This window comes from Sciurus vulgaris (genome assembly GCF_902686455.1).
Source record: "Sciurus vulgaris genome assembly, chromosome: 11".
Taxonomy (NCBI): Eukaryota; Metazoa; Chordata; class Mammalia; order Rodentia; family Sciuridae; genus Sciurus; species Sciurus vulgaris.
The window spans coordinates 115904384-115917623 of record NC_136472.1 but is presented as its reverse complement, the minus strand read 5'-3'; the positions used below and the strand labels follow the sequence as shown (position 1 = coordinate 115917623).

General features: G+C 36.4%; 1 protein-coding gene across 1 annotated transcript in view; it reads right to left on the bottom strand.

The window, feature by feature from the left end:
• The window catches only part of TBCEL (tubulin folding cofactor E like), an 85414-nt gene that overhangs the window by 63868 nt on the left and 8306 nt on the right, over positions 1 to 13240 (bottom strand). Inside the window, 2 exon segments of the mRNA XM_079104104.1 lie at positions 545 to 684; positions 2656 to 2804. Of these exon segments, the coding sequence (XP_078960230.1) occupies positions 545 to 684; positions 2656 to 2788 (273 nt within the window). The 5' untranslated portion in view covers positions 2789 to 2804.

Genomic DNA, 13240 nt, shown 5'->3' with positions numbered 1-13240 from the left:
GGGTGCTTAACCATGGAGCCACATCCCCAGCCCTTTTTACATTTTATTTTGAGACAGGGTCTCACTATATTGTTAAGGGTCTCACTAAGTTACCAAGGCTGGCCTTGAATTTGTGCTCTTCCTGCTTGGGCAACTGAATCTCTGGAATTACAGGTAAGCATCACTAACACCCAGCTCAAGTTCCAGCAATTTTACGTCAATTTACAGTAATGACAACTGAAGCAGAAGTAGAGAGTAAGTGTAGGATGTGCACTAGAGAAATGAGAACTTAATGTATTGTTAGCAGTACAGATCACTAACCTCCTGATGCCTGGAATAAAAAGTTCCTCAGTGCTTTTCACATTGACGAAAAAAAGTTAGCAGTAACAAAACTAACTGTTAAATCATCACATATAGGTAGCTGATGCAGTCAATTATTTATCTTGAGACATACAGACAAGAATCCCAGTGAGAACTAGAATTCAGCAGAACACATTATAACATAAATAATAATATAACAGCTATTACTGCCTTTTGCCAAAACACAGCATTATAAAAATGTTACCTCATGCCAGTCTTCAAGTTTGTTGTCAGAAAGATCTAGTTCCGACACATGAGCACAGAAGGCAGCGATTTCTCTTTCATCTCCTGCACAGGTTATTCCACAGCTGTTCAACACTAGTACACTTGGGAGGTTGAGGCGATCTGAATCACAGGGGACACAAAACACTTTCTACATCAGCCTAACTCTTATCTGCATATGTTCAGCTCCCAGGAACCAGCAAGAAACAAAAATAAAACTCTGTGAAATTACAAAAGGACCCGGAAAATACAGAATATTAACAGGCCCCAAGGATCCTGAATTCTAAGGGGAGGCCGATAACTATGGCCCAAAAGAAGCTCAAAAGTACCTCCAAAAGTCTCCCAGGCTTTAACTCCTGGCAGGACTCTTCATCTCAATTACAACAGAGCCATCATCCACACTAACCTCTTATCATCTGAACACCAGATGAAATGCACGCCTTGATTGTCACCACCTTCTTTCTGACCTCAATTCTTTTCTCCCTTAATTTAGTTCAAAAGTATTCTGGATAGCACTTTTCTCTCTGACTGATATGAATCATTACCTTTTGCTGCCTGTAAAAAATACCTCAAACTATTAGATAATCTACTACTAAACCACTTCTGTTCTTCAAGTTCATATCACTGAAGAAATCTTCCTCACTTAAGCAGATCCTTTCAAAACTCTACATCTGGTTCTTTCATACTTGTCTACCAATTAGACCCATTTCATATCCATGCAGAATTTTTCCCTTTTGAAAATTAACCTTCTTTTAAATTATAATTGTAATGAGAGAAAGCGTTTCCGACTCTGAAATAGTTGGTGAATTTGGTCAAACTGAGGTAATAGCTTTGAGTTCTACCTGGCTCAAAAATACATGTATCAATAAAATCACTTTTACTAGCTCTACTAAAAAGGGAAAAACATGTGAATTCAACCACTCTTTTCCAACTTGGTAAAAAACAAGATCTCATAAAGGTTATGCTTTATTAACAGAGGCCTCAAATTGTATGGTTTTCTAACAGTATTTTCTAGTATCAAATTTCTCAGAATGGGAATGGATCCCAGGAAAATAAAAAAGGCTAAGTATGAAGTCCACTTCTCTCCACCATTCCAGGTCATATGCAGTGATAAAATTTACACTGAGAAATAACAAATACTTGGTAACCTCTGAACACAAGAACTAAAATATTGATTTACTACTAATCCCCCTTAATTACAAAAAACTATTTCCAAGATCTGTTAAATACAACATTAAGCTGAAAGGTAAGCAAAAAAATGTACCTTGCACATTTCTAATTATAGAATTTAGCTCATACCTAATCCTTCTCCTAGAATGTCTTTATCTGCTCTCTAACCAAATTCTACATTCCTAAAAGACTAGTTCAAGTCTCACAGCTTTGAACCCTTCCTGGTTATTAATTTTCTTCTAAATTTCCTTCCCAATCAGTGTCATTCCTCTGGTTCAACATAAACTACCTTGGGTTATCTTTGTAAATGTGAATGCCTTGTCCAGTTAAGTCCTTGAAGGCACAGGACAGTCTTGCACTATTTGCACCCTCCAGGATCCCTGAAACATCGTGCACTTGAATATTACCATTGGGCAGGTAGGGGGTGAGAACAGAAGTTCAGTAGATTAAACAAAGAAAAATGAAGTGGGGACAGGAATAGGAAAGACAGTGGAAAGACTGCGATATAACTCTCCTGTGGACACATATGATACACCACAAAGAATCTCCACACCATGTACAACCACAAGAATGGGATCCTAATTAGAATAAGATATACTCCATGTTTGTATAAACATGTCAAAATACATGCTACTGTCATGTACAACTAAAAAGAACAAATAAAAAAAACTTATTGGCAAAAAAAAGGGAATATTACCACTTGAACATTATTCTTGCCCTGTAAGTACAACTACAACTCCTTCTGGCCAATCTAGAGGCAAATAAGTCCTGGGGTTCTTAAAAATCTGAGATCAAAACAAGGGGGAAAGATTATTTGACTCATCATTTCAAGTAAAGAAAATCATTTGTAAACAAGGCAATTTTGTGATCTAACTTCCTAAGTAAGCTCCAGCAAATAAATGTGTTAGCTTTCATTTTTCTTACCTTTCATAGGAGAGCCCTGAGGTGTGGCTGGGACATGGACTCCCATCCCAGGGCCACGGCGGTAAGGAAAGTTTTCAGGACTATATTTTTCACATAATACTTGCATAAAACTTCTTCCACTAGGTTGGTCCATCTTTCTTTCCTAAATTCTACAAGAAACCAAGAAACCATCAAAATTATTTATTTACTCATACAAGAAATATTTACCAAAAACCAATTATTTATCCAGCTCTAATGTAGGTATTGTAGACATATAATACATGGTCACTGCCCACAGGAACTTACACTGTGGTTAAGATCTTATGATTTAAGGAACCTACATATGCAGACAGGTGATGGCAACGTAGCTTGGCATATTATATTTGCAATATAATAAAAACTATTCCAAGATTAAGAAGAGGTGATTTCTTCCAATCAAGAATAACAAGGTTTTATGCTGGTGCAGAGTTCATGTAGTAATTGGAAAAAGGACTAAAAGGAAAGGTATAGACTAAACATGAGGCTAAATAATTTGCATGAAGCCTTTATTATCTGTCCCTTGAAATTCATTTTCCTCTTCTCCATAGTAATAGAAATTTTAAATGTATACTGGTTATTTGTATTTAGAAATAAATATATGACTATATACAATTGGGATAGAAATAAAATAGTCTGTAGCAACTTCCAGCAATCATTCATAAAAGACAGCCAAAGTATTTTATTTGACCTCCTTTGTGTCTTCCTTCATTTTACTAAATAGAAACACATGCCACCTTGGACCATGAACCAAGGAATACATCCTAATGAGAAGAGGAGCAAATTGCTAAAAGGGGCCTGAGTTCTTAGAGGACTTCCTGGAACTGAACTACCATATAGCTATATATCTCTAGAAATTTCAGAAAATAAATAACCTATTTTATTTAATCCACTGTTCTTTTCAATTTTTTTGGTTAACTTACCACCAGACTGAAGCCTAACTAACATAGAATGTCATTTCCTTTTGTTCTGAGTTTAGGTAGAGGATTTTCTGTTTAACCTCAGCTCAGGGTCCAAACAATCAGTAACTCTAGAATTTTCTCAATACTCCTGCATATGTTAAAAAAGGTAATACATGCTAATAGCCTGCTAACATATTAACTTAAGGAGCTGGCCTATGCTTATATCAAACATACACCAAAATACTGATGACTACAATTAACTCTCTAATTCTAACTATCAGTTACCAGGCTACTTTTTAAAAATTAAAAAATCAGAAAAAGAGAGGAAGACAGAGACTACTCAAAGAAAGTATATCATGAAAGAAGGTGGAGAAGGTACGATGGCATATATAAGTAAACTCAAGAGATCCAGTGTTGCCAAAGCAGCAGGACCATAGAAGATGTCATTTCTCCACAGGAATCTCAAAGTAAAGCTCACGTGCCACATTAAGAGGCTGAGCTTTATCCTATGGTAAGCAGGAAGAAATGAAAAGGTTTTTGGGAGGGGAATACAACAATCAACTGTTTTGTTGAAAACTCACCCTGGCAATTATACAGTTGAGGGACATGAGGAAAATGAGGGAAGGCAGGGAGAAAGTTAGGAGTTTGCTGCAAGAATATAAGAGTAAGACAATGAGGGCCTGAAAAGTCAGAGCAGGGGAAGAATTAGAAATGGGGCAGAGTCAAGATGACTTAGAAAGCAAGCTTTTCAGGAACTGTAGGGGCCGAGAGAAGGTGGAGTCAAGGCTGGTTTCCAGTACAGGTGACAAGTGACCATACTACCTTGAACTAGTACCATTAGTCAAGAAAATATGATCGTAGTCAGTTTTAAAGGGGGAGAATTATAGATTCCATTTTATACATATTCAATTTGAGGCACTTGTGGAATATTCTGGGAAACAGTCTAAATTTGAGTGAGAGAGATGGAGATTTGGACATCATCAGAATATAGGAAGTACTCTGAATAAGAACGGAAGGACAAGAGAACGTGGGAATCAATGATATTTAAAGGACACACAGAAGAAGCAAAGTCATGAAGAAAAAGAAAAGGAACAACCAAAGAGTAGAGTGTACAGCCAGTATTCTGAGGACTTTAGTGAGAAAAGGAGAAGGCATAAGAGATGATAAGTTTGGCAGGCACAAAACAGAGGAGAGGAATCAAGAGGCAATTGTCACGATTTTTCTCTCAAATAGGAGAGACCTGAACATAGTTATAGATTATGAGAGAGGCTTACAGAGAGGCTAAGAAGGACTACTGCTGCTTTTTCCTGGAAGAAATCAAGAGGAAGGAACATTTAAAAGTTTCTCAGCGAGCTGTTTGATACCAGTCAGATAATGCTTCAAATGGTTTCCCATTAGTGGAGATATATTTACTTCAATATGGATGCACTGGTTTACTTCTACTTGCATAGTTTAATTATACTGAACACTAGGAATTTCTCATGTTATTATCTTAACTCCACCATTAAATTATAAAGTGGAGAGAAACTGTGCAATTCTATTTCTTTCAGTATCGATTCATAGCATCAGGCGCAGTGTACTATACATAGTAAGGGCTTGATAAATGCTGCTGAGTTATTAAAATCACTTGCCTCCAGGGTGCCAAGAGGAAAAAGCAGAGAATTCAGGATGGGGAATAGATTTAAGTCCCACTCAGATTTCACCACTTAATAGTTTTGTGCCATCAAGCAAGTCAAGTATTTCTCTCTGGGACTCAAATGTCTATAAAATATTAACATCTACACTACTCAGATTACAGGGTTGATGTGGAGCCCTAAAATATATAAATACATTACTTGGATTATAGGGCTATTGTAAAGCTCTAAATACAAATGCTATTAATTTTAAGAGGAAGTTATGGTAAACTAGAGAGCACGTGGACATAGGAAATTTATGTTCTCTCACTAGTTGGGTACATGTATGCGAATTATCGAACCTTCCTGCTTTATCTTTCTCACCCACGGATGGTCTAAACCTCCCTCTCAGGTCTGCCACAAGAACTTGGAGAAAAGCATGAATTAATATAAAAGTAGTCATTAAACCTGGCTTATCTCCTAGACCACTACCAAGACCATGTCTACAGGACTTAGGTGAAATCAGTTCACCAATATTTAGAACACAGTGGATGCTCATGGAACATGTATCCATTCACTGAACAAAGTTTCATCTCTACAACTTACCAAAGGTTAGACTATGGAATACATTTCAAAACTGAGTATATCACAAGTCACCTTGAAAATACAGGATTGTCCTCTGTTTAAAATTTTCACTTGTAAGCTTAGGGATAGAGACCATTTTAGTGCCTGATAGTTTATTTCTATCTACATAAAACGGTAAGTATCTGCATAGGATGGTTCTCTTTCCTAATACTCATGGTGTCAACTTTTGAGCTGGGTTTTGTTCATCTTATGCTTTGGGAACCTTCAGGCTGAAAGGATCTTTTTAAAAGTAAATGTATCTCCACCAACAGCAGACAACATAGAGAAGGTCCTCTGCCACTTGGAACCAGCACCAGAGCTCTTATCAAAGGCCTGTCTCTAGCTGAATACCAGCAGAATTGGTACAAATGTTTAACAAAAACATCAAAGAAGTTACATTGCTATCTTCCATACAATTGGCAATTCAAAAGAATAAAAAAAAAATGTGTGGGGAAGGTGAACTCTCCCTGTCAAAATAATGATCACTGTGTTTAAGTAGCATCTTTTATCTGTAGAATTCAGAACCACTGAACTACATAATTCAAGGCCAATAGTCAGACACAACTGAAATACAGACAAACTGAGGGACTACAAAGCGGCTCGGGAGGCTGAGGCATGAGGATAGTGAGTTCAAAGCCAGACTCAGCAACTTAACGAGGCCCTAAGCAACTTAGCAAGATCCTGTCTCTAGATAAAATACTTTAAAAAGAGCTGGGGATGTGGTTCAATGGTTAAACGCCCTGGATTCAATCAAGCAAGCATGAGAACTTAAAAATTTTCCCCTCATGGCAGAAAAAAAAAAAACAAAAACAAAAACAAAAACCATCCAGCCCCATACCTAAATAACTTCCAAATAGCCTGGATTTTTTTTTAAAAAATTATTATTCTAAAGACTGAAAAGCAACACCAGGAGCCTTCACTGGTTCTTGCCCAGGATACTCTATCTACTGTACTAGTTTCCAAGGAATGCAGATGATGCACTCTTGGATATGTGGATTTTGAATTAGAATGTTAAGGCTGCAAAATGGATTGGTAACATAAATCTACTCGGTATCTTTTGGGGCAGTTTGAGGAGGAACAGTAAGGTGGGAAAGGAGGACTAAAAACCAGTAAGACTGAAAAATCAGGAAATATTGGGTGGAAAAAGATCTTTAACCAGAGCCTTTTAAAACGATTTTTTTTTGGGGGGGTATGGGGGATAATCAGATTTCATCAGTCTACCTCTGCTCTATAGTTGGCAGAGTTCTAATGCATTTGTAAAACTGTTCTGAATTGGTGCTTAAAGCCAAGGAGCCAGGAATCTTGGGTGATGTTGCTCAGTTCTATTTCCGAGACGTGGAATATGCCTGTGAAAATCTCAAATCCTTTGTGCCACAAGATCCTGACTATAAAATCCTCTTATAAAGTACTTGCAAAAAGTCAAGATAAAGTACAAATTTGGAGATTAAGGTGCTCAGAGCACTTTTGCCAGGTGGATAAATATCAGAACAGAACATCCAGCCTCCTAAGTACCCTCAATCGCTATCAATCAATTTACATTTTATGTTCCCAATAAAAGGATAGATCAAAATTAGTATGACACAATGCAACTGAAAACAGAAAATAGGCCATGTCTGACCACTAACACTGGAAGATATACTAGATCTAACCTCGTGGTCTTATGCAACATCAATATTTATTTCACAAGGAAACAATGTGAAGTAGTATATTTCATAAAGTATAAATACTACCAGCCTCACTCAACTTCCAAGAGATATAAATACTATGCCACAGAATGCCAAAATATAAATTTTAAATCTTATAAAAATAGATTTACCGGCTTCTATGTATCCAGACTATCTTCAGAGTGAAAAAATAGAAATGAGTAAAAGTAGTACCAACAGCTGACTCCAGAGAAAAGAAATGAGGAAGAAGGGCAGGAAGATTTGCTTTTCAATGTATACCTTTTGAAAACTGGAACTCACCATATTCATAACTCATCTTTTCAAAACATAAAATATTTTAATGTAATGTATCTGGGAATGCCCTAATAATTTGAAGGATTTTATAATTTCCTCATGAGTATAAAGTTTCTATGCAAACAATTCCAAACTGGAATTAATTATGCAGAACACACAACATTATAATAATTTTTAAAGGAACTGAGGAGGAGAAAAGTAGAAATAAAATGGATGGCCAAACAGAGATGATTTTGTAATACAGAATCAGGAAAGTAAAAGCAAGCAGAAACAAAACACATCCAAGCCTCAGAATCAATCTAGAATGAAACTAAGAGGGAGCACTGAGGTGAATGGTAAAGAACATCTGCCAGACGTGTGTTCTGCTATTCTTCATCGTGGCTTTAACGAGGACAAAGCAAAAGCTCCACTATGGACTGAACACAAGAGCTGGAAGAATACCCTAAGGCTGCACAGTTTGCCTTTGCACACCAAGTTAAACATGTCAATAAAAGTTCCCCAATTTTATCCAAAGTATTCTGACTACAGTCACAACCACATCAGGAGGTGGAGATGCCTTGGGAGGTTCAGGCCTTGGGTCACCTCTTACTGTGGAGTTTTGAGTGGGGCTTCAGGTAAGCAGGAAGCCATTCCTGCAGGTTTCAAGCTACTAGAATAGACAGTTGGGAACTGATTTACAATTTGGAAAAGAAACAATAATTCAAACAGGGCATTAATTTAGGATGGGGCTAAATCTTCAAAGAGTATTCATAGTTTTCATAAAAGGAAAACATTCTCGAGTAGTTTAAAATTACTTTCAGTTTCATTTACATACATCAATCTTATCTATTCATCAGAGCAGGGCAGAAAAAAACTACACTCAAAAAGTTGCCTGCCAATCTTTTGCTAGTAATATTTGAAAACAACCCAGGCTAAACATTTTGTCTACAGGCCCCACAATTTCACCTTTAGGTTCCTTGGATCAGATGATATTTCATGACAGTGATTTTTTTTTTTTCCTTTACTTAGATGTCTGTTGATTCCAATCTGAGAATGGAATTATTTACCAATTGTTCAATAAAAATGAAGTCAACAAACACATTTAGCTTTCTCTGCCATTTCTTTTCATGTCATACCAATTGGTCCCAATTAGGTTTATTTGCCCACTCATTTATGTACAAAATATGTGATCTCACAGAGCTTACTTCAGCTGAACAAGCATATACCAGAAGCTGAATCTGTGCCAAACACTGTGCTAAGCCTGAAGAAAGGGAGAATGAATAAAATCCAAACCCTGTCCTCAGGACATCGACAATCTAGAAGGAAACAAGATGATACATATCTAAAAAATAAGAAATGATTAAACTTTGGAAACATGATAAATTAAGTAAGTCAACCTTAAGGCACTGTAAAAAATTAAGTCACAGGGTGGGATGGATATTCAGGCACAAGAAACAATGGTACATTAAGGCTCAAGAGATCTGAAACATGGGCCATCAACAGTAGTGCTGGCGCATGCAGGAGGCAGGAAATTTTTTTTTTTTTTTTTTTTTTTTTGGTAAACAAATGGGATACATGTTGTTTCTCTTTGTACATGGAGCCAAGGCATACCATTTGTGTAATCATAAATTTACATAGGGTAATGTTGTTTGATTCATTCTGTTATTTTTTTTCCCTTCCCTCACCCCTCCCACCCCTCTTTTCCCTCTATACAGTCCTTCCTTCCTCCATTCTTACCACCCTCCTTATCCCTAACCCTAAACCTAACCCTAACCCTAACACTAACCCCTCCCACCCCCCATTATATGTCCTCATCCGCTTATCAGCGAGATCATTCGTCCTTTAGTTTTTTGAGACTGGCTTATCTCACTTAGCATGATATTCTTCAATTTCATCCATTGGAGGCAGGAGATTTGATGGTACAGAAGACAGCAATCAGATCATGACTGATCTTACTCAGGCTAGATTTTTATCCTGAAGAAATAAAAGAATTTTTGATAGATCACTATGAATGGAGTGCAAGGATGTAGATTACTCATCATCTTATGCAGAATACAGAGAAGTCAAAATGATGAGAATTTTAAAATCTCTGAAGGATAGGGCAATTAGGAGTTTGCTCAACTTAGAAGTAGTTGTTTTGGTAAGTCGAGATGGTAGAAACCATAGTATAGGGAGTTAAGGAAATAAATAAGTGGAGACAATCAATGAGTCTGAACTCATTTTTGAGAGGCTTAGATGAAAGCGGAAGAGATGGGACACTTATACAGGAAGACCAGGCTTAAGAAAGAGTTATTTTTCAAAAACGGACAAAAGAGGTATATATAGGCTAAATTTGGGATGGGGGCGGGGGTCGAAGGAGACCAGCAATAATTAACAAACCAAAACCTGAGGAGTATTATCACCTGCATATCTTCAAGGAATCTCTTAGTATTACTAACTTTTCTTTTCTTTGGTTTGGTTTGGTTTGGTGGGGGAGTGGGGGGGCAGGAATGTTGTTTTTTCTTTTGTTTTAGCCCACTTAACTTTCACTTTGTAGACTCCTCCTTTAACCTTATCCAAAGAAACCTATTTTTGAATGATTCCCCACTGAATCCAAACCCTGACAGATACTTGCACATTTACAGGAAATTAGAATTTTGGTTTTCTAAATCAGCATTTCTGATCCTCAGCATAAGTGTATTCCCAATAAAACAGAACAACTCGAGAAAAGTATATGTGTATGTTATGTATTTTCCCTCCAGGAAAGATTAAATAAATCAATATATAAAGTTCTACTAATCAACTGTTTTCCAAATATTTGCTTTTAAAAATTACAACATCCAATGAGTTTTTAAAAATTTTCCAAGTGATATATGCAAGTCATAACTACAGCAAAACCTGTAACACCCACCATGGAGTATCCCTTTGTGTTAGCTAAGGACGTAAATAAGTGTCACCAACAGCTTTCATATCTGAAGCATATTTAGAGCCACAGTTATACCCGGAGACATCAGTAACAGATTTAGCAAGGTCACTGAGCATGAGGAAGCACCTTATGGTGTACACCCTTCCAGACCACTCTTTCCAGGCTGTGTAGATATATTTACTCTCATACAGATTGTTGTTTTTAGATATATAATTTTATAATCTGTTTTTTCCTATCAAGTTTATGACAAACCTTCATGTCAATAAATATGTATCCACTCATTTTTGAAGTTTGTAAAGTATTTCATTAATAAGCTGAATTATGTACTATAAAGAACATGCAATTCTATTTCAGTTACTGCCCTTGAGCATTATATAACGTATCCAAGTGGATGTCTCCTGCAGGTGAGAAGGAAGGAAAACAAATTATTCTAACAATCTTTTGGAACTGTTCTGTAGAATTATAGTTCGCCAGTTCACTAACTCTTAACTCTTAGCACCGCAAGTGCAAAACAAGTCTAGTTGATAAAATTCTTTATCATAATACACCAGGCCACCATGATTTTGCGGCCTAAGGACCACCCTACTTCTCAAAGTCTCTTTCTCAACTGTATATACTACATGGCATTCAAGTGTAATAAGGTGGCACAGCAAATTTTCTTGGTAGAAGATTAAAAAATAATTTAAAAAACCAAAACTACCAGATGAAATGTGAGTTCAGTCTCTTCCTGATCATTCCTATTGATTGCAACTACCACCATCTTCTATCACGGCACCATACATCTCCTTAAAAGTACCACAAACAGTAGATTTCCTATCTAAAATTCTTAGTTGCACTGCATTAGTAACAATATCAGTGAGAAATACAGCCTGAGAGTTGTCAATGTCTTCTAAAGAACTATACTGCCATTTTAAGGCACACTGAATGTTGGACGAGACAAAGTTTTCTCATCTATGACTGCACATTAGCAAATTCAGTAAGACTCCCAAGCTTGTAGTCTACTGTGCAAAAACATAGCACTTGAAACTCTGATCCAAATGTTATAATCCAAGAATTTTATTATTTTATTAGAAATTTGAAAGGAAAAAAGTTAAATACTGTTATTTATACTAAACACATATTTCTTGATATTTTATTGTCGAAAATTGTTGTGTTAAGCCAATTCCATGTCCCTATTAAATTATGCATTCTGAAATATACAGCAGAAAAACATCACAGATACAACAATCACAGCAAAATAGATTTAACAGTCACAACACCCTTTATTTCAACAGCTTCCCCCAACCCACACTCAACTCCTTCATAAATTAACATCTACCCCTACCTTTCTATTTGGCCCAAATTTGACTTAGAAAAATCCCAAGACTTTGTTGTTGTACTTACACAAAGCAGAATTAGACACATTTACTCTTGAACTGATGTTTGAAAACCAAGTGTCTCCACACTAAGATTAACAATCATTTTAAAGCCCAGTCATTTTCCACAACCACTCTCTTAAAGAGACAAACTACCACTTATCTGGAAAGGAAACTGAGGGCACTTACTCAGGTTTCTATGGCCCAACCAGCATGCTTAGTCATACTCTCTGCATCCCTCATCTGTTAAGCCCTGCTGTCTTTATTTAAAATGGAAAAAAAAAATTCATACCAACAGTATACAGCTCCCCCCATAAATTCTAGAAATATAACTTATTAAAATGTATGAAAATCACTATAGCCAGAATGCTTCTCATAACCACATCAAAGTAACTGAACCAAAAAACTAAGAAGCAGTACTACTGCCTGATCTAGTTTAAAAAGGAGGAAAAATTATTCTCAACTTCTTTGTCTTTCCACAAGGTAATGACTTTTTTTTTCTTGAATGGATTAGGTTTCATCAGAAGAAAACTATACGTACATTTTCTTTTAGCTGTGAACACACAAGTTTAAGGTCATCTAGCTGTTTACAGAACGGATTACCTCATTATCTCTGCTCTACAGAAGCTAACATATTAAGGTCAAGTCTCATTAGCAACAGACTACTAGTTTATCACTCAACAGCTTTCTAGAGGTGATTACAAACCACTCTGGCTAATAACCAGGGATTCCAGATGCTAAAACATCAGTTATGCAGACAGGCTGTGAAATTTTTCACATTAAAAAAAAAAAAAAAAAAAAAAAGAAGTTACTAGTCCCTTCCACATTTAGGGCTAATGGCACAATGCCCAACAGTAGTTAAATGCTGATTCTGGATCTAAACTGCCTGGAAGTAAATCTTGACTAACTCTACTACTCTGTGTGACTGTGGGTAAGTTACTGAAGTTCTTCGAGTCTCCATTTCCTCATCCACAGGAAGGGTATTTGAATGACTCCTAACACTTCTTTGTATCTATGCTAGACTGGAACTAGCACATAATTGGAAACTAGTAAATGTCCTAATGATAGGTTTTCTAGTCACTTCTATTGTTCATATCAAATACATTTTATAAAATATGAAGCTAGGTTTATTAATAAACTATGAAATCAAACAGAATTGCTATGTAATTCAGCAATTCTACTTCTGGGAATATACCCAAAAGAATCAAAAGCAAGCAGAACAGATATTTGTACC